Below are 27,534 nucleotides of genomic sequence, written 5' to 3'. Positions count from 1 at the left end.
AGTCCTGGGACACACCGGGGCTCGGCCAGCCCTGCCCCCCCAGGCCCCCCAGACAATGCTGAGAATGGCCCAGGAGTGCTGGGTAGCGCCTGGGGGGAGTGGCGGGGGGGGGTAGGGGGATGCAGGGGGCTGCACCCCCAGCACCAAGACACAAGCTCAGCAAAGACATGAGAATAAAATTACTTCTTTATTTCCCAAAAAAAACAGCGGGGTGGGGAGCAGAGGGATAAAGAATTAAAGTCAGGTCCTGGCCAGCTCCAGGGTGGTGGTGGGGGGGGTCGGTCGTCTCACTGTGACCCCCCCAAGTCACCGTCACCCGAAGAACTCCTGCCCAAGCCTGCCTCCCGGGCCCCCGCCCAAGCTACAAATGGATTAGTGGGGTTAGATCCCAAGGCGCCCCTGGCCCCCGGCCCCCGGGTCTTTTCACGTCCCTCCCCCCACTTCCTTCCCCAGCATCCCTGGGTCACTTCCTCGCCCCCACCCCCACACCCCCGCCCCGGGCGAGCCTGCTGGTGGCAGAAGGTAAGATTGTCAGAGGCCCAGCACCCAGCACCCGCCCAGCTGACGCCAGGAGGGATGCTGCAGCGAAAAGGTCACCAAACCAGAAAAAGGTGTGAGTGCAGAAGGCAGTGAGAAGGAAGGGGTGCGCCCGGCCGTCGGGGGTGGGAAGTGGGGGGGATGCCACTGAGCCCCAGGCTCTGGAGGGGTCCCGGGGGGCACCTGCTCGGGCCCACTCAGAGTGTCTGAGGGAGAAGTGGGGGGGGAGGGGCGCCCTGGGGAGGCTGTAAGGGGCCGTCACAGGCGCGGCGGCTGTCGGCCCTGGGAGGGACGAGGCGCAGGAGGGGAGAAGGGACGGGAAGAGAGAGAAAAAAAGGGGGGATGGGACCAAGCCTGGTGTGGTCAGCTGTTGCCCTGCCCCCCGTCCCGGCTGTGGCTTCACTTGTGGAGGTACGCGTCCAGCCACAGCTGTCCCGACTTCTTCAGGGACCTGCGCAGAGGGGCCGAGTCAGCGCGACCCGCAGGAATGTGGGCCAGAGCCCCGCCCCCTCCAACCCCGCCCGGGGAGGGCCCCGACCCCCCCCCCTTTTCCCCCACTGTGCCTCCAGGCCACCCACCTGACAATGTCCTGCAGGGCCCTGAGCAGCGGCTTCTCCTGGTAGTCGATGCCGTGCTTGGCACACAGGGACTTCACCAGCGGGGCCACCTTGTGGAAGTTGTGGCGGGGCATGGTGGGGAACAGGCTGCGGACAGAGCGGGGAGGGGGACGGTCAGTTCCGGGTGGGAGCAAGTCCCTGGAGAGGGGGAAGGGCAAGGGAGGGCGTGAGAAGGGCTGACCGGGCACCACCCCCTTCCCCCCGCCCCTGTAACCAGCCCCGGGCACTCACTGGTGCTCGATCTGGAAGTTGAGGTGTCCGCTAAACCAGTCGTTGAAGAAGGACTGCTCCACGTTGCATGTGGCTGCCAGCTAGGGGAGGCGGTGGGACGGTGAGTGGCCCTCGTGCCATGACCACATGGCCCCTGGCCGGTCCTTGCCCACCCGGCCACCAGGCCTCACCTGGCTGCTGAACCAGTCCCGGTAGAGCTCCCGGTTGACATCCATGACGATGTGGTTCATCTGCGTGACCCACACGAACCAGTGGCTCTCCAGGACCCTGCGGGCACGGCCGGCTCAGTTCCCTGCCGGGGCTCCCCGCCCGCCCCGGCCCGCCCTCCCGGGGCCAAGCTGGCACCTGATGAAGAGGAGGAACAGGAAGATCCCCAGGTAGCCGTAGAAGGGGCTGTAGGTGAGGATGAAGCGGCTGTAGTAGCTCAAGGACCAGGCCAGGTCCTGCGGGGGGGGGGGGGGGGGAGACGGGATGAGGCCGGCTGCCGGGCACCTGCGGGCAGCCGTGGGCACACGGGCACTCTGCAGGCTACAGTGCTCTTGGAAAGGCAGGGGCTGGCTCTGGGGGTCTCTGAAGGTACCGGCGACCACCGACACGTGGCCCTGACACGTGCCAGGTCCCCAAACTGCCCTTTGGCCCTGCCCGGGGGGTTCCTCCTGCCCTGCAGTGGGACGGCGTGGCCAGTGAGTGCCACTAAGCCCACACTGCCGGCCCCCCGCCCGCCCGCCTGCTCCCCATGACGCCCCTCGGGGTGGGCTCGGCTCCTGGCGGGCATCCTGGAGCCAGATCCATCCCCAGAGCTCCAAGACGGCCCCGATCCCCAGCCACTGTGACCCAGCTGGGCGAGTGTGTCTGTGTGGTGGGAGGGGGTGTGATATTTGTGTGTGTGTGTGTGTGCGCGCGCGTGCATGGTGGAAAGGCTGTGTGCATTGTGGGTGGGGTGTGTGTGTGTGTGTGTGCTTGTCTGTGTCCACAGTGGAAAGGCAGTGTGTACAGTGGGTTGTGTGTATGTGTGTGTGTGTGTGATGCCTACGTGAGTCTGAGGAGGGCTGTGCCCAACATTCCCACAGGCTCAGCCCACGAGGGCCCCCACTGGCCCGCAGGCCCTGCCCCCGCCCCCCGGCCCCTGTGCGGTGGCAGGAAGAGCTCGGACAGATGCACCCATCTGGTCCTGCTAGTTTCCTGCCAACTGTTGATGCAGACACCAGGCTATTTCAGCGTCTCAGGCAGGAGATGACCAGGGCATGGGAGGGTCCCCTGAACCAGGCAGCCCCCCCAGCCCCCCAGCTGGTGAGGAGATAGACTCCAGGCTGATTCAGGGGCAGAGGCTGCAGCGTGGTACCCGCGCCCCCCCCCGCCCCCCCCACACACACTTCAGGCACCAGCGGCTCTGCTGAGTGTACGGGCAGAGCAGCGGGCAGGGCTGGGGGCCGTGTCCAAGGCGGGCCTTACCACCTCCCCCGGGTGTGAGGCGAACAGCTGTGTGAGGCGAACAGCAGAGCTGGGCTGTTTAGGGGCGACCTTGCAGAGGGCAGCCCCCCCAGGATGGGCCGGGGTCCGGGGTCTGCAGGGCTCAGCCTGAGATGCTTTGGGGGTTGCTCGGCCCTCACACAGCCGGGGTGGATAATCCTGATCCCCGGGGGGGGGGGGGCAGGGTAGCCTGACCTGGGCTTGCTGTGCCACCCGCCTGGCCAGAGGCCCGCTAGACAGAAGCCCCCCCCCCCCCCACACACACACCCTGCAGACCTGCCCAGGGCTGGAGGCAGAACCAGAGCATTAGCTGATCCCTGGTTTGACCCTCGGCGCCACAGAGGGTCTGTCCCCGGAGCTCCCCCGGACGCAGAGCCAGGAGTAAGCCCCGAGCATCGCCAGGTGTGGCCCAAACCTCCCTCCCTCCACGTAAAGCACTGTCTCTAGACACTGCCACATGGCCACCACGACTCTCTTCCTGCGACTGCCCACCCAGGTGCCCACCGCGCGGGCGGCTGACTCAGAGGACAGAGTGTGCCTTTGCCTGTGTGGGCACAGGCAGGGGTGCGGGGAGCCCCAAGTCTCCGCACCACGCATGGGGTGGGGGGCGGGGGGGTGGCAGGAGCGGCCTCGCTGGAAACAGAGGCCCAGCAGGGCCAGGGCAGGGCCCGGGGCGCCCCAGAGGGCTGAGGGGCCGATCATATTCCCTCCTGGCCCTGCCATCCGAGCCTTTGGAGATCTGGATTTCCTTCCCCGCTGCCCCCGTTGGAGGCTTTGTTCCTCGGGGAAGGAGCAGAGAGAGAGAAAAAATAAATGAAATATTCATGCCCAGAGTCATTTGTCATGAAAGCCGATTAAAATATCCCCAGCTCCCGCCCGCCCGCCCGCACCCACAGCGGGCCTGGGTGGCCACCGCAGCTGCCGGCCCCGGGCTCAAATTCCCTCCACGGAGCTCACCCCGACCACGCAGCCTCTGGCCCCGGCCCCACACACACCCCCGGGGCTCGACAGCCGAGCCAGGCTGGCAGCGCCCGGCTGTTCCTGGCACACGCATGTCCCGCGGGAAACAGCGCGTCCTAGAAGTGAGGCTACACGGGTTCACCTGGCCCGGACCCGGCAGGGCGTCCAGGGAGCTGAGGGGTCACCACAGAGCGTCCACTCAGCAGGGGTGGCCTGAACGTCATGTTTTTGCCGGAGGGGGGGCACTCTGGGGGGCCCCCCTCAACTACGAGGGGGGTGCCAGGGCCGGAGCCCCAGTCCGCCCTGTGTGGCCACATCACTCTGGCCCCAAAGGCCTTATTTTTAGGGCAAGTCCATAAAAGTACTCGGAAGCCCTTCAAATGTCAAGGCCGGCGGGAGGCGCTGAGAGGGGGCTGGCCAGAAATGTCCACGCGGTAGGAGGAGAGGGCAGAGGGCAGAGGGGGAGGGAGAGGGACAGGCAGGGGTGGGAGGGGAAGCCCAGCAGGCTGCAGCTCGGCGTGGGGAAGGCTCGGGCCTCTCCCCTATGCCAAACACAGGGGCGTGCCCAGCACGGGGCCAAGAGTGGCCTCCCAGGAGGCCCCAGTCCAAACCCGCACCCGCACCCACACCCAGCAGCCGAACTGACGGAGTCTCTGAGGCACCCACTTCCGGCCCGGGAAACTCGCCCAGGACAAAGTCAGGGACAGGCTCCACCCTCTCGGCCCCCCCACTCACACCCCACGTGTCCGAGGAGCCCCTCGGAGGCCTGCAAGCCCACCACTCTTCAGGGAGCCCCCACCCAAAGCAGAAGACTCGCCCAGGTGCTGCCAAACCGGCCACCCTGGGCTGGAGCGTATCCCCCCCGGCCCCGCCCCGAGCCCCCCCCCCCCCCCCCCCCGCCCCGCCCTGACCCTGCGTCCTTAGGCAAGGGGCATTTGTCTTTTTTTCTTTTTGGGTCACACCCGGCGATGCACAGGGGTTACTCCTGGCTCTGCACTCAGGAATCACCCCTGGTGGTGCTCAGGGGACCCTATGGGATGCTGGGAACCGAACCCGGGTCGGCCGCGTGCAAGGCAAATGCCCTCCCCGCTGTGCTATCGCTCCAGCCCCGGCAAGGGGCATTTGGACGTGAAACCAGACATGCAGGGGCGGCTGGTGGCCCTGCACCGTCGGGACCCCCATCCCGACGTCCCCCAGGACCGGAGTGTCCCTGCGTAAGGTTGGGAGGAGCCGGAGCCGCCCGCGGCCCACCCACCCCGACCTAGCCGAGCGCAGCCGAGCGCAGCCCCCCGCGCCCCCGGCCCGAGACTCACCCCCCAGTCCCTGCGCGTGATCATGGTTGTGAAGATCTGGTACTGGAAGTACAGGGGGATGAGCAGCGGGGGCCCGACTGCAGCGGAGAGAGACGGGCGGGCGCTGGGGCGCGTCCACGTGTCCGGAAACCCGCGCGGGGGCGGAGAGGGGGCGCGCGGGGGCGGGTGGCCCGGAGGGAGCCGGTGCTCACGGGGATGAGGGGGACGGGCCCCGTGAGGATGGGACACCCCCCACACCCAGTCGGGGTTCGGGGGTGACTCTGGAGTATCCCATCCCCCTCCGTCCCACCGTTGGGGGGTGGGGTCTGTGCAGGGCGCGGCGGTGGCCCCACCCGACCGACGGGGGCGTGAGGGGTGCCGACGTTGGCAGACCCCCAGCACTCACTGAGGAAGAAGTACTCATGTTGGCGGTTGTAGGGCAGATACTTCAGCTTCTTCTTGCCGTACTGAGGAGAGATGGAGACTGTGAGCCAGGCGCCTCCGGACCCCACCCCCACACGCCCACTCGAACCCGGTCCTCTCCTCCTGCCCCAGCCCTGAGGCTCTGTGGGAGGCCAGCCTGGCCGGGCTGGGCCCCTCCCTGCCTCCCTTTCACCCAGGACCGAGGCCACCTGTGCCCCCCCACCCCCCACCCCCCGGGGCTGGGAGCAGGAGATGCTGTTCCTGCCAGAATGCCAGGGGGGGAGGGGGGAGCAGGCCTGTACCCCACCTCTCACTGAGCCCCAAGGTCTGCCCGATCACAGACTGGTAAGAGGAGCCCCTGAACCCACAGGTGCTGACCCCAGCTGAGCACACAGTCCTAGATGAAAGTTCTGGAGGGAGGGGCCGTGGGGACTTGGGGAGGGGGGCCACGGCGGGCTGTGGGTGGAGGGGCTGCTCTATGGTGGGACAGGAGAGATGGCCCCACCCGGGGAGGGGGGCTACAACACATATCCCGCCCACAGCTCAGCCTGGTGCGACCCCCGGCATCCTCTCTGGTTCCCGGAGCATGGCCAGGGGTCACTCTGGTGAGTGGCCAGAAGTAAACCCTGAGTCACTCTGGGTGTGGCCCCCCCACCCCTAAAGGAGCCGTGGGAGCACACACTGGGCTGGCTCTGAGCAGGGCCGCCCGTCCACAAGCCCAAGGCTGGCAGCAGGAGGGAGGGGGGCCCCCGCCACCCCTGACCTTTGCCTGGCACGGACTCGGGCTCTTGATAAACCTCGGGGGCCTGGATCAAGGCCGAGGGCACAGAGTAGTCAGCTTCGGAACAAAATGTCTGAGGAAGACAAGAGTGTTCCTTGTCCTTCTTGTCCTTGCTGGCCGGGGAGCCACAAACACAAGGGGGGCAACAAGGGCCCCCCACACACACCGGGCAGAAGGCTCTGTGCAGCAGGGCGGGGGCCGAGCGAGGCCCCGTTGCCAGGGACACGGGGACATCTGTTAGGACAGCGGAGGCCCTGCCACACGGCCGCCGGGAAAGCGGAGCTTTTGTCTCTGCTTATCAGAAGGCTGAGGGGATCACTTTGATCAGCTGGGACGCCACAAGAGTGACCGCTGACCAGCTGTTCCCCGGCAGCCAGCGGGCCCGGGGGCTTCCGAAGGCCCCAAGCTCAGCTCTTGAGCTCTGATGTGACAAACCTCAGTGGAAAAGCCCAGATTTCTGGGCCAGCTTTCCCTGGGGGTAGGCTCCAAATACTAGGGGCCTCACCGCACACCTCTCACCCCCACCCCCCGGTGACTCATCACGCTTCCCAAAAAACTAAAATATGGGGATAATTATTTTTATGGGGTGGGGGGGAGGAGGGAGGGGTCACAGCCAGTGATGCTCAGGGCTTACTGCTGGCTCTGCACTCGGGGATCACTCCTGGTGGTGCGGGGGATTGAACCCAGGTTGCAAGACAAACACCCTACCCACTGTATCATCTCTCTGGCCCCAGGGGGAGAATTTTTTTTTTTTTCATCAGGCTGAGATGTGGGTCAGAGGGCTGGAGCGCGGGCTTCCCATGCAGTATGATCCCTGGTACCAGGCGGTTGCATAAAAACCGCAAGGAGGGGCTGGAGCGATAGCACAGCGGGTAGGGCGTTTGCCTTGCACGTGGCCGACCTGAGTACAATTCCCAGCATCCCATAGGATCCCCTGAGCACCGCCAGGGGTAATTCCTGAATGCAGAGCCAGGAGTAACCCCTGTGCATCAGCCAGGTGCGACGCAAAAAGAAAAAAAACAACAAAAAAACCAAAAAAAAAAAAAAAAAAAAAACCCGCAAGGAGTCAGTGCATCAACGGCCTTGATCCAGAGACGCCCATATGAATCTCAAAATGGATTAGCTCTCCCCACACCCAGAACTGTCTCTGGACCCCAACCATTTACAATTTTCAAATTCTAGAAGCTCTCCTGATATTCATAATGAGCAATTGAAAAGAACGGATCTAGCACCTGCCCCTGGCAGGCAGGCTGGAACGGCGGTGGGAAAATTTGAAATAACGGTGGTGGGAAGGTGTCATGGTGGTGGGATTGGTGTTGAAATATTGAGTGTAATCAATTAATGTGAACAACCTTATGAAAATAAAATTTTTAAAAAACTAGAACTGCGAGGAGAGACCCTCTTGCCCCCCAAGCACTGCCTGGCGCCATCCACCCTTCCCATCCCCCATAGGAACCCCGGCATAGAAGCCGTCCAATCAAGGCTCTCCCTTTCCTCTTTCCAAAGAGCGGGGGAGGGGGCGGCACCGCCCACCCAAGGTCCCTGGTGAGGGGCAAAGGGCAGAACGGAAACATCTGATTTACTTTATTTTGCTTCTCAACAAGAAATAGGGGCAGGTTTCTGAAAATGTCACCGAAACGATCTGGAGGGTCTTACAGCGCGGTGTCCCCAGGGGCCTGTAGGGGACAGAGAGTGGGTGCTGGGGGCACAACTTCTGATGGTCAGAGATGGTCAGTTTGAGAGAGAGGAGAAAAGTGGGGGGGAGGGAGTGACACTGGGGACGTTGGTGGTGGGAAACTGCAGCGGTGAAGGGAGGGTGTTGGAACACTGTATCACTGAAATCCAATCAGGAGCAACTTTGTAACTATGTATCTGAGTGATAGGACAGCAGGCAGGATGCTCAGATAGAATAGTGGGCAGGATGTTTGGACAGGACAGCGGGCATGGCTTGCTTTGCACACGGATGTCTGGGTTCCATTCCTGGCATCCCATATGGTCTCCTGAGCCCGCCGGGAGTGATCCCTGAGAGCAGAGCGAGGAGTAACTCCTGAGCACTGCAAAACTACTGGGGCCTGGAGAAGAAGTACAGCAGCAACCGTCAGCATCCCACACGGTTCCTTAAGCCCTACCAGGAGTGATTCCTGAGTGCAGACTAAGGGTAACCCCTGCGCATCACTGGCCATGAGTGGGACCCCAAAACCAGAATACATTCTTTTAAAAAAAAAATTGTCGGGGCTGGAGCAATAGCACAGCGGGTAGGGCATTTGCCTTGCATGCAGCCGACCTGGGTTCGATTCCCAGCATCCCATAGGGTCCCCTGAGCACCGCCAGGAGTAACTCCTGAGTGCAGAGCCAGGAATGACCCCTGTGCATCGCCAGGTGTGACCCAAAAGGCAAAAAAAAAAAAAAAAAAAAGTCAATGTTGTCGATTTCCGAACAAATACCTGTCACACATGAATTTCCGAACTATTGACACGTGTGCTCCTGCACCACTACGTGCCACAAATGCGTTTCCCTAGTGAAAGTGAACTGCAGGAGAGACGTTCTCCAACCAACCGTAGCTGAGCCTGAGCAAGGAGCTGCCCCCGGCAGCTGGCCCGTGACCCCCATCTCTCCACCCCCTCCCCTCCCCCACCGGGGAGGACGGGCGCGTGGAGGCAGGGAGCGGGGAGGCCACCGCAGAGACTCGGCCTGAATAGTTCAGGGCGCCCTGGACAGGTTTCCCGCGTCCACATCAGACCCAGCTGCGCCTGCCAACTCGCCCCAAGGCCCCTACCTCGACGGGCTGCCACTCGCCCAGCAGGAACACGTGCAGCATGTTCACGTCGGGGTCCTTCTGGAAGATGTTGGGCTTGGCGTGGTGCTGGAAGTGCCGGTGGTTCCACCAGTGCGCTGAGGCGCCCTGCGGGGGGGGGGTTAGGGCAGGGGGGGAGAGGTGAGCGGGCAGCAGGGGCCTCGAGGTGGCCCTGGCACCTGCCATACCCAGCACCCACTTCCTCACCAAACACACATACACACACACACGGTCTCGGGTTCGAGAGTCCAGAAACGACCCTACCAGGGCCCAGGGTGCCAAAAGGTGCCCCAGCCCCCAGCCTAATCCCCAGGAGGGAGGAGGAGGGGAGCCTGTGGAGGGGGCCCTGCGCTCCGCTGACCCCCGCCAGGCCAGGGGACCCCCCCTGTGACTGTGGGCGGGGCGGGGCTGTGGGAGAGGGAAGTGTCACGGTTTAAACTGAAAACTACAGGCCCAGCGTCACTGGCAAAGGCGTAAAATACATTAAGTCTAAACTCCAGGCTGGGGAGAAATGAGAAATGAGAGCTGGAGCAGACCCAAACGCGAGCATTCCCGGGAGTCCCCACGAGCGAGAGTCAAAAAAACCCCGAAACAGGGAGACGGGCCCGCCCGGCCAGAAGCCGACCCACCTGCCCAGGAATGGGTCCACCCGGCCAGGTATGGAGAGTCCAGTAGCCAGGGGTTGGGTCCGAGTGCCCAGGAATGGACCCACCCACCCAGGGATGGGCCCACCCACCCAGGGATGGACCCACTCACCAGAATGGACCCACCCACCCAGGGATGGACCCACTCACCAGAATGGACCCACCCACCCAGGGATGGGCCCACCCACCCAGGGATGGACCCACCCACCCAGGGATGGGCCCACCCACCCAGGGATGGGCCCACCCACCCAGGGATGGGCCCACCCACCCAGGAACAAGAGGGCCGCTTTTGGAAACAGGCTGTAGGGGCCAGACAGAGAGGACAGGGCACATGGCTGAGCCCAGTTCGGTCCCTGACACCAAATGTGCTCCCCGGAGCACCGCAAGGATGATCCCTGAGCACCGCTGGGGGTGGCCCCCAAACCTACATGAGTGGAACAGATGTGTTATTACCAGGAGGCTGCGGGCGGGAGGAGCTCCAGCAGCAGCAGCAGCTCTGGGGGGATCCCAGGCCCCCTAAGCAGGAGGGGACCGTCAATAGCCATCAGGGCCAACGGTCAGCAGAGCCGCAGAGCCTGGTGTGGAATCAGATGCCAAACTCCGGAGGGATGGGGGTGTGGGTGTGGGTTGGGCGGGGACCATCCTCCTTTCCCGGGAGCTCTGCTAAGGTGGGGGGGGGGGGGGTGTCCCAGCACTGCGGGGAGCCTCTGGCTGGGAGCCTTCTGCCCTCCCAGAATCCTGATTCGTCAGCCCCGAGCCCGGCGTGCCAGTCTCCTAGAATGGCAAGTGGGACGCCGTGCAATGCGGGGGTTTGGGAACAGAATGCTCTAGTGTGACTGACGGACAAATCCACACGGCATTCTGGAAAGAAACCGGATTCTGTGGCCTCGGCAGGCCCCGGTGAGGTCGACCACCTGCGGCGAACTGGCCTCAAGTTCAAGAGCGGGTCAACACGAGGAGGGACTAGTTCAGTCCTGATGCCACGCTTTCCCCAGGCCAGGGAGGGACATCTGGAGGCCCAGGGCCTCTCTGGGACAGCTGGGCCCCGCACACAAAGCTTCCTGGAGGAGGCTCGGGTCCCAGGACTGACTTACCAACGCAACGAGAACACCGACCTCTCTGCTGGGCATGAGGGCCCTGGCCAGTCCACCCCCGTCCCTCATCCACAGGGAGGATGCTCTGTGTGTGTGTGTGTGTGTGTGTATGTGTGTGTGTGTGTGTGAGAGAGAGAGAGAGAGAGAGAGGGAGATTTTTTTTTTTCTTTTTGGGTCACACCTGGCGATGCACAGAGGTTACTCCTGGTTCTACACTCAGGAATTACTCCTGGTGGTGCTCAGGGGACCATATGGGATGCTGGGATTTGAACCCGGGTCGGCCGCGTGCAAGGCAAACGCCCTACCCGCTGTGCTATCGCTCCAGCCCGGGAGAGAGATTTAAATGTGGGTTTTGTTGTTGTTGTTGTTTGTTTGCTTGTGTTTTGCTTTTTGGGGTCACACTTGGCGATGCTCAGGGGTTACTCCTGGCTTTGCACTCAGGAATTACTCCTGGTGGTGCTCGAGGGACCATATGGGATGTCCGGGATCGAACCCGGGCGGGTAAGCAGCATGCAAAGCAAACGCCCACCCCGCTGTCCTATCGCTCCGGCCCTTAAATGTGTTTTGTTCTCTGAGTCACACCCCGCAGTGCTGGGAGCGTACTCTCAGCTCAGTGGCTTGGGGTGGACCATGGAGCCTAGATCAGCCCCAAGACTCCAACCCATGTCTCACCAGCCCCCTTCTGAGCTCTCAACCCCTCTCGTTCCGTCTCCTCCTCCTGCTGCTTGCGGCCCCTTCTTGAAAGACCGTGAGAACAACCCCTACTTTGTTCTGCCTCCCCCACCCCATATACTTCCCAAGGGGGCCTGCGGGGGTCTGTAGAGAAAGGATTTCTAAGAACCAGCACCGTCCCCAGGCTGGGGCTGGGGAGACACACAGCCGGGAGGGCACCTGCTTTGCACACTGTCCCCCGCCCTCCCCTGAGCCCTCCAGAAATGATCCCTGAGCACAGAGCCAGGAGTCAGCCCTGAGCATCGCTCGGTGTGGCCCCCAAAACAAAACAATAACAACAAGAAGAATGGTTCTCAGGAAGATACGGATGGAGGAAAGACCTGGAACGTGGTGGGGGGGGGGGGCGGGGAGCGTCTGCAGAAGCAGCAGGAAGGCGGCAGATCTCGCCCCGGTCAACCTCATTTGTGTTTTCCACCCTCTGCCCAGGAAAAGAGCCAGGGAGACCCAGGATGGCTCAGAGACCCCGGGGGAGGCGCCCCGTTAACAGAGCTCTTCTTCCGGACCCCAAAGGAAAAGAAAGGAACCAGGTAAACCCTCACCCCCGAGCTACCAGGGGGCAGGAAGCCCATGAACACTGGAGGGGGGTCCCCGAGACACGGAGATGGGGTGCAGAAGCTGTGACAGTGTGGCAGGAGTGACAGTGCAAGGGCCGGAGCGATAGTCCAGCGGGTAGGGCATTCGCCTTGTACGCGGCAGACCTGGGTTCGATTCCCAGCATCCCATATGGTCCCCCAACCCCCCAAGCAACGCCAGGAGTTAATTCCTGAGTGCAGAGCCACAAGTGACCCCTGAGCATCGCTGGGTGTGACCCAAAAAGAAAAAAAATAAAAGGACAGTGCAGCAGGTCAGACACTTGCTGTCTACACAGCGGACCCAGGTTCAATCCCCCGACCCACCTCACCCCACCCCGTACAGTTCCCTGAACCCGCTAGGAGTGATCCCGGAGCACAGACCCAGGAGTAGAAGCTCTGAGCAGGGCTCACCAATGAAAAGATTAAAAAGGAGGATTGGGGCTGGAGCGATAGCACAGTGGGTAGGGCGTTTGCCTTGCACGCGGCCGACCTGGGTTTGATTCCCAGCATCCCATATGGTCCCCTGAGCACGGCCAGGGGTGATTCCTGAGTGCAGAGCCAGGAGTGACCCCCGAGCATCGCTGGGTGTGACCCAAAAAGCAAAAAATAAATAAATAAATAAATAAATGAATGAATAAATAAATAAATAAAAAGGAGGATTGTTCAGGGCCCCGCCCCACCCCGCACGGAGGGAGGGAGGGTGACACGGCACAGTGTCCCGAGCGGGACGGCTGCCCCGCGATGTACCTTCAGGTGGCCGATGATGAACTGGTGCAGGAAGTGATTCCACCTGGTCTTGGAGTAGACAGACAAGTGGCCGTAGTCGTGCTGCAGCCATCCAGCCTGGGCCTGGGGGTCGAGCACCACAGCCTCAGCCCCGGGCGCCTGCCTGGGCACCAGGGCGGGGGTCGGGAGGTGGGGGGAGTGGGGGGGCTGGCGGCGAGCACCCCACCTAACCTGAGAGGTAGCGAGGATGACGGCCGAGAGGAGGGTCGGGATCCAGCCGTTGCCGAAGTAGAGGAGGGTGAGCCAGGCGAGGCCCTCCAGGACCAAGACCTGCCCGAGGTGCAGCAGGAAGAAGAGGTGGTTGCTCTTGAACAGGTTCATGTCCTTGGCCGTCTGCAGCAGGGCCCGGAAGTCCTCGGTGATCTGAGACTGCAACACGGGACAAGGGTGAGCCTGGGCCCTTTGGGGGAACAGGGGTGCCTGGGGGGAGGGGGCCCGAGCGGTGCCCTCAACACCCACGGTATGGCTTCCCCCCCCCCAAAAAAAAAAAAGCTCTGGCAAGGGGCTGGAGCGATAGCACAGCAGGCAGGGCATTTAAATGCCTTGCATGCGGCCGACCCGGGTTCGACTCCCAGCATCCCATAGGGTCTCCTGAGCACCGCCAGGAGTAATATTCCTGAGTGCAGAGCCAAGAGTAACTCCTGAGCATCGTTGGGTGTGACCCAAACAGAAAAAAAATTAAAATAAAAGCTCTAGCAAGAGCGGGCCACGCCAGCGGGTGCCCACACTGCCCTCTCGGGCATCGGGCACCATCTCGGAAATGGCAGGTCGGTTCACAGCCAGCTCAGGGCGGAGAGGAGGCAGTTGTTGCTGGCAAAACCTCCTCCCAGGCAGCCACGTTCCCTTCCGCGTCCTCGATGGGCAACAGGGGCAGAAGCGAGGCCCCAAAGGAAGGGGCCAGGCCCCGAGGTCTGTCCAGGGATGGGCGGGGTGGCCGGACGCAGATCTTGCATGGTTTTTGCTTTTTTATTTTATTTTATTTTATTTATTTATTTATTTATTTATTGCTTTTTGGGTCACACATGGCAATGCACAGGGGTTACTCCTGGCTTTGCACTCAAGAATGACTCCTGGCAGTGCTTGGGGGACCATATGGGATGCCGGGGATCAAACCCGGGTCGGCCGCGTGCAAGGCAAACGCCCTACCCGCTGTGCTATCGCTCTGGCCCCTATTTTATTTTTTTTAATTATTGGGCCAGGGCTTACTCCTGGCTCTGCACTCAGGGATCACTCCTGGTGGGGCTCAGCAATCCTGTGGGGTGCCGGGAACTGAACCTGGGTCAGTCGCGTGCAAAAAGGCCAACGCACTCCCTCCTGTGCTAAGGCTCTGGCCTGGGTCTAGCCTGCTTGAGGCCCTGGGTTTGGACTCCAGCATCTCGTAACGTGCCCGAGTACTGTGGGTGTGGCCCCACTGGTCCCCCAGAAGCTCCCCACACCCCCATCAGCAAAAAAAAAAAAAAAAAAAAAAAAGAAAGGAAGTAGTGACCCAGGTCACACATGGATGGAGTGCAGACACGGGTCGCCAAGTGGGCTGGAGTCAGGGCTGAGCTCGGACACGGCCTGGTTTCACTCAAGGAGGTGCCGAGATGGTGCAGAGCTGTGTTCACAGATGTGTGTTTGTGTGTGTGTGTGTGTGTGTGTGTGTGTGTGTGTGTCTGGGGTGAGGGGTGGGGCAGAGTTCTATTTTATTTTATTTTATTTTATTTATTTATTTGCTTTTTGGGTCACACCCAGCACTACTCAGGAATTACTCCTGGCGGTACTGGGGGACTCTATGGGATGCCCGGGATCGAACCCGGGTGGGTCGGCTGCATGCAAGGCAAACAAACGCCCTACCGGCTGTGCTATCGCTCCAGCCCAGGGTAGACTTTTAGTTTGGGGCGATGCCACACGTGGGTGATCACTGTGCTCAGAAACATGAAAATAGGGGTGCATATGGCAACTGAGGCCGAGAGGGAATCCCCCCTGCCATGGTACCTCTTGTCCTCAGAGTGAGGGGGCGGGGGATGGTGGGCAACACACAAAGCCCTGGGCTCCCGGAGGTGGGAGCAGCTGTGATGGGGTGGGGGCTGGGGGGCGCCAGGATGGGCAGCGGGGCTGCCGGCTGTATGCGGTGGCAGAAGCCCAGTCCGTTTCACGGGTGGGTGGGTGCTGCGGGAGGGCGGTAAGGCTGGCCAGGGAGGGGGCGGGAGGGGGGGAGGCTGCAGGAGGAGGAAGGGGTAAGAGGTGGGTGGGGCCTGGGGGCAAACGCCGTCTCCTGGGGGTCCGGAGGTGAGTCTAAGACAGAGAGACAGAGAGACAGAGACAGACAGACAGACAGACAGACAGACACACACACACACACACACACACACACACACACCAGGGGCTGGAGCGATAGCACAGCGGGGAGGGCATTTGCCTTGCACACAGTCGACCCGGGTTCGATTCCCAGCATCCCATAGGGTCCCCTGAGCACCGCCAGGGGTAATTCCTGAGTGCAGAGCCAGGAGTAACCCCTGTGCATCGCCGGGTGTGACCCAAAAAGGAAAAAGAAAAAAAAAAGACACACACACACACACACACATATCAGACCACTGCGGCTTCCATGGGGGAGAGGCTGTACCAGCCTGGGGGGAGTGAATGAGGCATCCTGGGGCCGTGGCCCGCAGACGTCAGGGCTGGGCCCCCCCACCCCGCCCCTCCCCGCCCCCCGCAGGGCCCGGGGTCCTCACGTTCTTGCCGCGGTCCTGGCTGGGCTCGTCGGCCGCCAGCTCCCCGATGAGCAGAGGCTTCAAGAACTTCCTCACCAAGTCCATGTCCGGGTGAAAGGCGTGGAAGGCGTCCTGGGGGCGCGGGCAGGGGGAAAGCGGCGAATGGGGGACTCCGAGCCCAAGTCCTGACCTCAGCACCGCCCCCCACTCCCCCGCGCAGGGCGGGGGCGGCAGCCAAAACTGTGCCCTCCCCCCACACCCCCAACCCCCGGGTGGCAACCAGCCCCTTGATGCTGAGCCCAGGTCTGCGCACACCACTCACCACGGGGGTGCAGGCCCCTGGAGGGAAGCGCCGCCCCAGGGGGACACTCCCACCACCCACCCACGCGGCACACAGGCACGTGGCCACCTGGCGCGTCCGCCGTGGCTGCACAACCACAAAGCATGGCCCGTGTGTTGGGAAACCATCTCGCGCTCTCTGTCTCTCTGTCTGTCTCTTTTTCAGGGGGGCACAGCCGTCAGTGCCTAGGGCGCCCTTTGGGGTGCTGGTCTGCCGCGTGCTAACGTGCCAGCTGCCCCAAAGTCATTTTTTTTTTTTTTTTTTGCTTTTTGGGTCACACCTGGCGATGCACAGGGGTTACTCCTGGCTCTGCACTCAGGAACCACCCCTGGCAGTGCTCAGGGGACCATATGGGATGCTGGGAATCGAACCCGGGTCGGCGGCGTGCAAGGCAAACGCCCTACCCGCTGTGCTATCTCTCCAGCCCAATTTTTTTTTTTTCCAAAATCCACCTCCTCCAGCCAGGTACTTGAGTTAGTTGGTCACATTTTTGTTCAGTGGGCTCTACTCTCAACTGTAGTTATTCACTTGGGGGGAAAACAAAAGTAAAAATGTCCATCAAGTGTCACTGTCACTGTCATCCCGTTGCTCATCGATTTGCTCGAGCGGGCACCAGTAACATCTCCATCTTGAGGCTTGTTGTTAATGTTTTTTTTTTTTTTTTGCATATCGAATATGCAAAAGGATATTTGCACGGGGAGCTGCTCTTCTAAGTGCCAGGACGTTTGTCCCCTGGGCCACCACCATGACTTACACGGTCCCCAGAAACAGCCTCTGTAGCTTCCAACTTGACCTCCTTCCCGGGGTAAGGATGATAAGACCTAGGTTTTAGGTGACCTCACCTCCCAGGAACCAAGCCATTACTGATTTTTTTTTCCCCCACCCCGCTGGGGGTGGGTTGGGGGGAGTTGGGCTACATTTGTCAGGATCACTCCTGGCAGCGTTCAGGGGGCTATGCCCTGCCTAGAATGAAATGAGGGTCAGCTGTGCAAGGCTGTACCGTATGCCTTAGCCCCTGTACTCTTCCTCAGGACCAAATATCCCTTTTTCTCTCGGGGAGGGAGTCTGGGCCACGTCCGGCGGTGTTCAAGAACGGACTCCTGGCTCTGTGCTCAGGAATGGAGCCAAGGCCCGCCTCACGCAAGGCAAGCGCCTTACCCACTGTACTCTCTCTCCAGCCCCCAAGACCTCTCTTAGGGGCATCAGAGGTACTGAGTGTATGTCAGAAGTTCCTGTTCACAAGAGGGGAAATATGATGATGAGGCAACCTTAAGATATGAGTTTTTGGGGCTGGAGTGATAGCACAGCAGGTAGGGCATTTGCCTTGCATGTGGCTGACCCAGGTTCGATTCCCAGCATTCCATATGGTCCCCCGAGCACCACCAGGAGTAATTCCTGAGTGCAGAGCCAGGAGCAAAAAGCCAAAAAAAAAAAAAAAAGACTTTTTTGTGGGGGGCAGTGCTCAGGGCTTCCTGCTGGCTCTGCACTCAGGGATCACTCCTGGCGGTGCTTGGGATAATGGTGGTGGAAGGGCTCAAACCTGGCACGGCCACACGCTAGGCAAACCCTCTACCCACAGTGCCACCTCTCGGGCTCAGAATTTTTATGAGCACTTTTTTTTTTTGCTTTTTGGGTCATACCCGGCGATGCACAGGGGTCACTCCTGGCTCTGCACTCAGGAATTACTCCTGGCGGTGTTCAGGGGACCATATGGGATGCTGGGAATCGAACCCCGGTCAGCCACGTGCAAGGCAAACGCCCTCCCCACTGTGCTATCACTCCAGCTCCCAAGAGCATTTTTTTAAAATCAGAGTATTTTTATCTCATTCCTTGAAAGAAAATCACAAGAGGAAGATGGAAATATGCTGAAATGCCCCAGCCCCGCGGGTCTTGGCTCAGGCCGCACATTGCTGACAATGGCCGGAGAAGCTGGAGGAGTTTTTGGTTTTGTTTTGGCTTTGGGGGTCCCAGCTGGTGATGCCCAGGGATCACTCCCTCCTGGCGGTGCGCCGGGAATCCTATGGGGTGCTAGGGATTGAACCTAGGTCAGCTGCGTGCCAGGCAAGCATCTTCCCCACTGTACTATCTCTCCAGCCCCTGAGTTTTGTACGAAGGGGAAAGTAGATGAAATCTGGATAATTAACTATCACCACCCCTCCAGGTTCATTGCCAAGTGTCCCCATTTCCTGGACCCAGTCACCAACAAAACACAGCCTGAGCAAAGCACCACGGTGCAGAGGAAAGTGACCACCCACCACTCCAATTATAGCCAACTGAACTAAGAGACCGTGGGGATTTTTTTCTTTTTTTTTTTTGGTTTTGGATAAATTGAGAAAGAGCTTTTATGGGTGTCATGTAGCCAGGGGGGATTTCTCTCTCTCTCTTTTTTTCAGTTGAGTGGAGAGTTTTATGGGCAGGGTGATTTTTGTTTTTTAGTTTTTGATGAGAAAGTTTTATGGGTACCATGTGGACAGGTCTTGTTTTTTTTTTCTTTTTTTTGAGGGGGAGTAAGTCAAGAAAGAGCTTTATAGGGCCAGAGCAATAGTCCAGTAGGGAGGGCGTTTGCCTTGCACACGGCCGACCCGGGTTCGATCCCCAGCATACCACAGGGTCCCCCGAGCACCGCCAGGAGTGATTCCTGAGTGCAGAGCCAGGAGTAACCCCTGTGCATCGCCGGGTGTGACCCAAAAGGCAAAATAAATAAATAAATAAATAAATAAATAAATAAATAAATAAATAAATAAAGAGCTTTATAAAGTTTTTTTTTTTTTTTAAATTAGGGGGCTGGAGTGATAGCACAGCGGGTAGGGCGTTTGCCTTGCAAGCGGCCGACAGGGGTTCGATTCCCAGTATCCCATATGGTCCCCTGAGCACGGCCAGGGGTAATTCCTGAGTGCAGAGCCAGGAGTGACCCCTGAGCGCGTTGCTGGGTGTGACCCCAAAAAAAAATTAAAAATAGTAAAGAAAGAGCTTTATAGGAACCAGGTGGGCAGGCTAGAGGATGGTGGACTCAGCCCTCCCCATGGCGAGAAAGGAAAGAGCAGAGAAGACAGGGTGGATTGGAGGTTCACAGCTGGCTCACAGCTGGTCCCGGAGGCAGCCTTATCTTATCTAGGAAGCTAAACACAGAAAGAACAAACCGACTAAACCACTAAACCGCCCTTATCTTTTGGGTCTGAGGGGGGGGGGGCGGAGGGGAAGGTGGGGGGGAGTAGGACAAAGATCATTGTTCTAGACTTCTCTGGGGCCATTTCAAACCTTCCATTAGATTTTTATCCATTTCTTTCTTTTTTAAAAAAATTTTTAAATGAATCACCGTGAGGTAGCGACAGACTTACAAACTTTCGCACTTATGTCACACAATGATTGAGCACCCATCCCTCCACCAGTGCCCATTCCCCACCCCCAGTGTTCCCAGCATCCCTCCCACCTCCCCCCAGATTTTCTTCCATTTCCGGGTCCAAATTGGCTGTTTCCTGGGCTGGAGCCGATGGTGCAGCGGGGAGGGCGCCTGCCCAATCCACAGCCAGCCTGGGTTTGATCCCCGAGCACAGAGCCAGGAGTGTAAGCTCCGAGCAAACTGCCGGTTGTGACCCAAACTCCCCCCCCTCCCCAAAGAGGGAGGCTGCTCCCTGCCAAAAGAAATCTTATTTTGGAGCCGGAATGATAGCACAGCGGGGAGGGTGTTTGCCTTGCATGCGGCCGACCTGGGTTCAATCCCGGGCATCCTATATGGTTCCCCAAGCACCGCCAGGAGTGATTCCTGAGTGCATGAGCCAGGAGTAACCCCTGTGCATCGCTGGGTGTGACCCAAAAAAAAAAAATTATTTTTTCCTTTTTTTTTTTTTGTAGGGGAAAAACTGGAGTCCATGAGAGATTTCCTTTTTCTGCACATTCTTTTAGTCCCTAATGTTCATGGGATACTGAGTGGGAAGGCATGAGTGGGCAGGTGCCTGCCCTGAAAACTGCTGACCCCAGTCCCACACCCCCGTCCTGCACATACTTCCCCAGCACCATCAGGAATAGCCCTGTGTCCCCCCCAACACCCCTTTCAGAAAAAATGAAGGTGTTGTCTCCTTCAGAGCTGGCCATTTCCTCAGTATGGGGTCGCCGTGGGGGGGTGCAGATTCGAACAAACCGCTGCCTTCACGGCTCCCGGGACTCGGGCTGGAGCGACAGCACAGCGGGGAGGGTGTTTGCCTTGCACACAGCCAGCCTGGGCTCGATTCCCAGCATCCCATAGGGTCCCCCCAGCACCCCCAGGGGTCATTCCTGAGTGCAGAGCCAGGAGTCACCCCTGGGCATCTTCCCGTGTGACTCAAGAAAAGAAAAAGAAAAAGAAAGAAAGAAAGAAAAAGAAAAAAAAAATTCCTGGGACTCCATTTTTACTTTGGGGTGACAGAGCTTTGTGATCCCTCCTTTGAAACTGCTAGTCACTCCCTAGGAACAGGACACAGCGGGGACACAGCGGGGCCTGTCAGGGGCAGTGTCTAAGTCACATGAGGGGCCCTGGAGGGCAAGGAGGGTCCAGTCCAGTGCTAAGCCTGCCCATGCAGGCGGCCCCAGGTCAGTCTCCTCTGCAAAGTGCAGCTCCCAGCCCCTGTGCTCAGAGGCCTGGGGGGTCCACTAAGCGGCTTAAGGGCCTTTTCACTGGTTCTTAAACCCCCAGGCCCTGGAGAACCTTGATAAAGCAGCTTCCTGGGCAGAACCGCCTGATAAGCTAATCAGAGGCAAACTACCGGGGTCTCTGTGTGTGCATGTGTGTGCATGTGTGTACGTGTTTTGCACCAGGAGATCCCTGGAGGTTGAGCCTCTTGTTTTGTTTTAGGGCCACAGCCGGTGGTGCTCAGGGCTTACTCCTGGCTCTGTGCTCAGGAATCATTCCCACCCAGTAGGGCACAAGGGACCATAGGAGATGCCGAACCCAGGTCAACCATGTGCAAAGCAAGTACCTGCCTGCTGTACTACCTCTCCAGCCCCTTGGGCACGTCAAGAAGGTTCTGGGCTTCACTTCCCTGCAGCCAGGAAGGGTCCTGGTGTTTTCTTTTTTTTGGGGGGGGGTCACACCCGGTGATGCATAGGGGTCACTCCTGGCTCTGCACTCAGGAATGACCCCTGGCAGTGCTCAGGGGACCCTATGGGATGCTGGGAATCGAACCTGGGTCGGCCTCATGCAAGGCAAACGCCCTCCCTGCTGTGCTATCGCTCCAGCCCGGGGCCCTGGTGGTTTAGAAAACCCCAGAGCCCCGCTCTAGCTTACAGGGAGCTAACAAACCTGGGAAGGTGCCGGCACCTCACCAGGCCACCCTTGGGGGGACCCCCCCTCAACCCGGCACACTCCTGCAGACTCAGAGAAGCTGAGCAATGGAGATAAGGAGAGGGGTACACAGCTTCCTGTCCAGCTACTCTGGCCACAGCTCTCCACTTCCTGCACCCCGGCCCCCCACCCTTTGGAAATAGGATCCCGAGGTCCTGCCCCTTCTCTGGACGGCAGCCCTCTTTCCAAGTTTCCTTCAGTTGGGCGGCCATGCCCGGCGATGCTTGGGGTTATTCCTGGCGGTTGCTCACTCAGGGCACCCCATGGGGTGCCTGGGAATCAAACCCGCTCCTCCCGACACGGCCCGGCTTTCTCCACCCGTGTCTGGCCCACCACCAGCCATGATCTCCCCCAGCACGAGGAAAGGCCACGTCCCTCCCCCGCCCCCCGCCACACACACACACTCCGTGGGCACCTCTGTCACTTCCTCCTAATCAGGAGACACTCCTGGCACCCCAGATCCACCTCTGCTTGGGTAGAAGCTGGCGAGACAGCAAGGGGGGGTGGGGGGACACTGCCGCCCTTTCCCATCACACTCCAGGACTAAGAGGGGGCGGGGTCTCCGCGGCACTTCCTGTGTGCCAAGGCCCCTGCCAGGATGAGTCTCGGCTGACCCCTCTTCGTCTCCCTGCCTGTGGGGTCCCAGAGGCCTCGGGTGTGCAACGCAACCCTGGAAACTGCGAAAGAAGGGCCTGGAGGGTAGAACAAAGGAGGCAGGACCCCAGGGCCCTGCCCGTAAAGGGGGCAACAGGGCCCGGCGGGTCACCAACGGTGACGGTGGTGCCCCTGCGGCAAGCCAAGGCTTATCCTGCCCAGGATGTGGTACCACACCCGACTCCTGCGAAGGAAAATAAGAAACACGCTCTGGGTCTCAGAGCCAGGAAGGTGCCCTGGGGGCTGTACCCAGCGGGCCGCAGGGGTTGACAACTTCCTTTGTCAACAGGGCACGGGAGGCCGGAGCAACGATACAGCAGGTAGGGCGCTCGCCTTGCACATGGCCGACCTGGGTTCGAGCCGCCCCAGGCGTGCGTGATCCCTGGGCATAGACCCAGGAGTAAGCCCTGAGCATCGTGTACACACACACACACACACACACACACACACACACACACACACACACACAGAGGGAGTGTAGCTGAGTGGTGGAGCATCTGTCTGGGGAGCATGAAGCCCTTGGTTTCAGTTTGTAGCAACCCACACATGCACAAGGGGGGGGGGGGAATCAAACCTTAGACTGGACAAAGAACATGCCCCGAGCACTGCCAGGAGTAATTCCTGAGTGCAGAGCCAGGAGGAACCCCTGTGCATCGCCGGGTGTGACCCAAAAAGAAAAAAAAAAAATCTGGGAAGATACGCCTGACCCAGGTTTGACCCCAGGCACTGCATCTGGTCCCTAAGCCCTGCCAAGGAGCCAGCCCTGAGCGCCGCGGGGCACGGCCTGTTGAGTTCCTCTGTCAGCTCCACCCTTGCCTGTCTCCAAGTTCCCGCGGGCCCGAGCAGAAAGCCTGAGCCGGAGGCTAAGACTCGGAGGTGCCGGGCTCAGAGTCGGAGGAACGGAGGGACGGAGGGACACACACACACACACACACACACACACACACACACACACACACACAGAGAGGCTAAGACTAGGAGGTGCAGGGCTCAGAGTCGGACTGACGGAAGGACACACACACACACACACACACACACACAGGCTAAGACTAGGAGGTGCAGGGCTCAGAGTCGGACGGACGGACGGACGGTCTCTCTCTCTCTCACACACACACACACACACACACACACACACACACACACTTAGGGGAGGGTGGGCCTGGAGGGGAAGGCTCTAAGACGTCAGCAGGAGGGCTGCTCGGTCCCAGGGCTGGGCCCCGTGTGAAGGAGCCAGCCATGGACCACAGCAAGCTTGTGCCCGGAGTCTATAAAGCAGGGAGGAGGCTATAAAGCTGGAACAAACCGACCCTCCCTGGCTTCAAGGAGGAAAAGGTGCAGAAATTTCTGAGGCCCGGGGAGTGGGGCCAGGGGTAGTAAGGGAATGGGAGGGAGGGAGAGGGAGAGGGAGAGGGGGGCAAGATGCTGCCTGCAATTTATTTTATTCTGCTTTGGGGGCCACAGCCGGCGATGCTCAGTGGTCACTCCTGGCTCTGCACTCCGGAATTACTCCTGGCGGAGCTCCAGGGACCCTATGGGATGCTGGGGATCGAACCCGGGTCGACTGCGTGCATAGCAAATATCCTCCTTGCTGGACTGTCGCTCCAGCCACCGCTGCCCCCCCCCCCCATTTTCCGCCCAGGGCCTCGCTCAGAGCCACCCCTGGTCCAGCTTGCAGAGGATTGTGGCTGCCAAGCAAGTATGAGCGTGCAGGCACGGGACGGCCGTGCATGGGACAGCACCGACCAAGCACGCAAAGACCGGAGACACCCCAGGGGCACGGAGGGACAAGATCCTGGGGGGGGGGGCGTGTGGAGGACGGGACGTGGTGGGGACGGACTCCGGGGAGGGAGAGCAGGAGCAGGTCTAAGCCTGACGCCCTTAGGTGCTGAGCCATACACAGACAGGGACACTGGGTGGCCCCAGCAGGGCCGGGAAGAGGCTGGCTGGGCTCTGAGCAATTTCCTCCAGAAACAGGAACTCACAGGAGCCCTACATCCCCCTTAGCTGCTGCAGGAAGGCGCTCGGGAGTGGGGGGCGCCCCCTGTGGCTCCTCCCCCCAAAAAACACGGTCCTTAGATCCCTTTCCACACTCTCTCCCCATCTCCCGTGGTCTCATTCCGGGTTGGCGTGCACGGGACAGCGGACCCATGGACAGTTGCTTGGACAGGACCCTCGGCTGCACCCCACCCGGTGTTGCCCCAAGAGGCACGCGTGGGGGAGCCGGGGGGTTCTCTTCACATTCTGCTATCCTAAGGCTGGCGCAGACCGAACCCGTTCCTTTTCACTGCCTTATTTCCGCAGGCGAGGACGGGGCGCTCGCCTCCCCAGTCCGACTCACCCCTTGCTTGGCCTCCAGGATTGGACCCCCTCCCCCCCCCACTCCCCACCCCTTGTCTGGCTTGGTCCCACCTGTCTGAGAGCAGCAACCGAGGCGGGGACCCAGGGCTGGCTGGCAGCTCTACCACACGGGAAGAGACGTTTCTCCAGCATAAGGGGGGAGGGAAACGATGCGTTTATTGAACCAGATCAGAATGATCCGACCCATCCTGCACAGGGAACTTTTTTCCTGCCAGGAAAACTTGTGCCGTGCGGGTCCATGCTGGAGTGGGGGGAATCTTTCTAGAATTTACCTCCGGGATCAGGAAGAGACTGCTGGCCACATGGAAGAGTGGAAGGTCCGCCACCAGGGGTCCCAAAGCCACCCCCAGTCTCCCTTGTGCAACAGTGCAAAGGTCCGAGGGAAATTCTGCCCCGCCCCCTGCCCCGCAGAGTTGGAACAGGGGAACGCCTGCACCCCACTCCGGGGTTACCATCCCAGCGCAGGGAGGCGCTGAGAACCCCGCTCGCCATGCGGGCCTGGAAGTTGGCTCCCCTGGCTGGCTAGGGCTGGTGGGAGCATCCGGCTCCTGGGAGGGCGGGAGCCCCTCTCCCCTCTCCCCTGCCCCAGCCCGGTTCCCAGCTCACCCTCACACCCTCCCTCCCCGCTGGAGTTGGGGCATCCGTGGCACTTTTTCAATGCAAGGTTGGAAGACGTGGAGTCGGGTGCCATGGTAGCACAGCGCTACAGGTCTGGGGCCAGTCTGGGGGGTGGGGTGGGGGCTGGCTGCGAGGGCCGCGGCGCCCCCACCGTGCCGTGCCAAGGCGGCAAGGGCATTCCTGGCAGCGCTTAGGAACAGAAGCCCATTGAGTGGGACGTCCCAGAGTAACCTCGGGTCCAAGCGGGACCTGCGGCCACGCCAGCAGAGGGAGGCGAAATGCACCCGGTTCACTTGGGGCCTCGCCAGTCCCCAAGGCGGAGGGGGGGTGTAGGGTGGGGTGAGGGGTAGCGGGGTATCCTGGCGACCCCCGGCTCTCCGTCCCCGCCCGCCCGCCCGCCGCTGCCCGGGGCGGCCATCTTCCACGCTGGGGGCACCGAAGCCCCGGGTCCCGAGCGCCCCCTGGGGGAGTCCCTGGCCCCCGGCCGCCGAGCGCGGAGGGCGCGGGCGCGGGCGGGCCGGTGCGCGCGCTCACCCCGGAGTCCCGGCGCCGGGACCCCCCGCGCGCCAACACACACCGTCGAGTTGGCGCTGCAGTCCCAGAGGGCGGAGACTGGGGGTCGTGGGTAGGGGGGTGGGGGTCCACGAGAGCCTGGGAAACACCTTTCCTGCAGTCCCCAGCTCCAAGCAGCGCTGGCGGGGGGTCGGTCGGGGTGGAAGGATCGGGGGGTCGGATCCGTGCGGTGCCTGGGGACCTCTCGGACTCGGAACTGCCCCGCCGCAAACCGAGGCTGGTGGTGGCGGGGGTGCACCCCCCCACGTACACCCGAGACCCTTACCGTGGCATCTTCCCCTGCGTAGTGCCCGAGGACCCGCTGGCCCCCCGGGTGCCGGAGGGACCACTTGGTGACGTTGTAGACCTTGCGGTCGATGACCAGCCACCTGTCGGCGCGCAGGTTGTGCTTCTGAATCTCTTCCCAGCGGAAGGTGGGCATGGGCGCCTCGCGCTCGGCCGCCCCCTCGCCCTGGTTGCCCCCTTTGCCCATGCTGCCGGCCCCGAAGCCCGCTGCGCTGCGGCCTGCCCGAGTCGCCGCAGTCGTGTGCGGCCCTAGCCCTCCTCGCTTGGAGCTTTTGTCTTCTCTCCCTCCTCCTCCTCCTCCTCCCCCTCCTCCTCCCACCGCGCCCCCTCCCCCCGCCCGCTCCCCCACGCCCCGGAGGATCCCGGCCCTCGCCGCGCCGACCGCCCCGCTTCCCCGCGCCCCCAAGCCCGGCCCTGCCCCCGCCCCTCCCTCCGCCCCCCGAGCCCGCCCTGGACTTTCGCCTCCAGTGAGCGGCCGCGGGCAGCCTCCCCCGCCCGCCCCCGCGGCTCCCCCCGCCGCCGGCTCCGCATCCTCCCGCGCTCCGCGCCGGCCGGGCTTCCCCCGCGATCAGCAGAGCGTCCGCACCAATCCGCGCGCCGCGCCCCGCCTGCCATTGGCCCGGGACGATCTTTCGAAGGCCGGCGGGCCGCCGCGGCGGTCCCGGCCCCCACACCCCCGCCCCCCTCCCGTCCCCGCCCGGGCCGGGCCCCAGCGCCAGGCCGCCGACGTGTCCCACCTCCTCCCGCCTCGCTCCCCGCCCCCCAGCCGGCCCAGGGCGCGGGGCGGAGCCGGCGACCCCCCACGCCTCGCGCGCACTCCCGGGGCTCTGCACCTGATGCTGGCACAAAAGGGGGCTCGGGCTCCCCCCCCCACACACACTCCATCCCTTCCCAAGCCCCCCACCCTCCGCTCGGCTTGGCCAAGGGTCGGCCCTTCTGCTTCGCTCTGGCTGCACGTTGCCCGCGCTCTCGGCGGGCGCGCGCGCCTGCAGCCTCCCTGGCCTCCCGTCCCGGGCTGGGAGCGCTGTAATCGGAAGATCTTAAGTACAGAAGGATGCACGTCAGCTGTTGTGCTGCCTGTTTCAGCCGCCATGGTTGTGGGGAGGGGAGGGGGCTGCGGACCGGACAGGGCCCTTGCCTGGACCCCGGAGCACCCCGGCGCCAGAGGGAGACTGATCGGGAGGCACTTAACGGAGGTTTGGGCCGAGGTGCCTGCTGACTCCGGGAGTTGAAGATGGGCGTATCAAAGGGATACGGGAAGGGGTGTGTTTTGTTTGTGTGTTTTTTGTTTGTTTGTTTGTTCGGGTGCTCAGGATCGCTCCTGGCAGGCGTGAGGAACCTTAGGGAGTGCCCGGGATGGAACCCAGGCCAGCCGCGAGCAGGGAAAGAGTCCCCTCCCCGCCGTCCTAGCGCTGCAACCCCCGCGTGGGTGGTTTTTCAAGATTTGGGGACCCCAGCTGGACGAGGCTGTACCTGGTTCGGAACTTCGAAAGGACTGAGCCCCAGGTCCGAGCGGGGGCGCGTCGGGCGTGGAGTTTTGGGCATCTGAGTCTAACAAAGAGCGCGCCCTGTTTCAGGAGACAGCGGTTCAACACACCAGCTTCTCAGCCCACCTCGGAGGCAAACCAGCGCAGCCTTTGGCCAAATAGCCAATGGAGACATGGAGAGGCTGACATTTAAGAAGGATGGACCAGGGGGCTGGAGAGAGAGTATCACCGGTAGGGTGCTTGCCAGTGGATCTCTGAAAGGAGCAGTGCCAGGAG

General features: G+C 61.4%; 1 protein-coding gene across 1 annotated transcript; it reads right to left on the bottom strand.

The window, feature by feature from the left end:
- Positions 1-168: 168 nt before the first annotated feature.
- FADS2 (fatty acid desaturase 2) lies at positions 169-26,061 on the bottom strand. The gene is made up of 12 exons (XM_055141040.1): positions 25,752-26,061; positions 15,648-15,758; positions 13,105-13,302; positions 12,895-12,996; positions 9,088-9,213; positions 5,514-5,574; positions 5,129-5,205; positions 1,731-1,828; positions 1,556-1,652; positions 1,386-1,465; positions 1,116-1,241; positions 169-988 (listed from the first exon to the last, which is right to left on the bottom strand). Exons 1-12 carry the CDS (start codon positions 25,956-25,958, stop codon positions 937-939), a joined length of 1,335 nt encoding a protein of 444 aa, XP_054997015.1. The 5' UTR covers positions 25,959-26,061; the 3' UTR covers positions 169-936.
- Between the last annotated feature and the right edge of the window lie 1,473 nt (positions 26,062-27,534).

Source organism: Sorex araneus, chromosome 6 (assembly GCF_027595985.1).
Source record: "Sorex araneus isolate mSorAra2 chromosome 6, mSorAra2.pri, whole genome shotgun sequence".
NCBI classification, from domain to species: domain Eukaryota; kingdom Metazoa; phylum Chordata; class Mammalia; order Eulipotyphla; family Soricidae; genus Sorex; species Sorex araneus.
This window is presented reverse-complemented; position numbering and strand designations above follow the sequence as displayed.

Coding starts and splice junctions, on each gene's coding strand:
- FADS2 (XM_055141040.1), bottom strand. CDS start 25,958: ATGGGCAAAGGGGGCAACCAGGGCGAGGGGGCGGCCGAGCGCGAGGCG. Junction 15,759..25,751: donor ACGCAGGGGAAGATGCCACG/GTAAGGGTCTCG, acceptor CCGCGCCCCCAG/GACGCCTTCCACGCCTTTCA. Junction 1,653..1,730: donor CTGTTCCTCCTCTTCATCAG/GTGCCAGCTTGG, acceptor CCGTGCCCGCAG/GGTCCTGGAGAGCCACTGGT.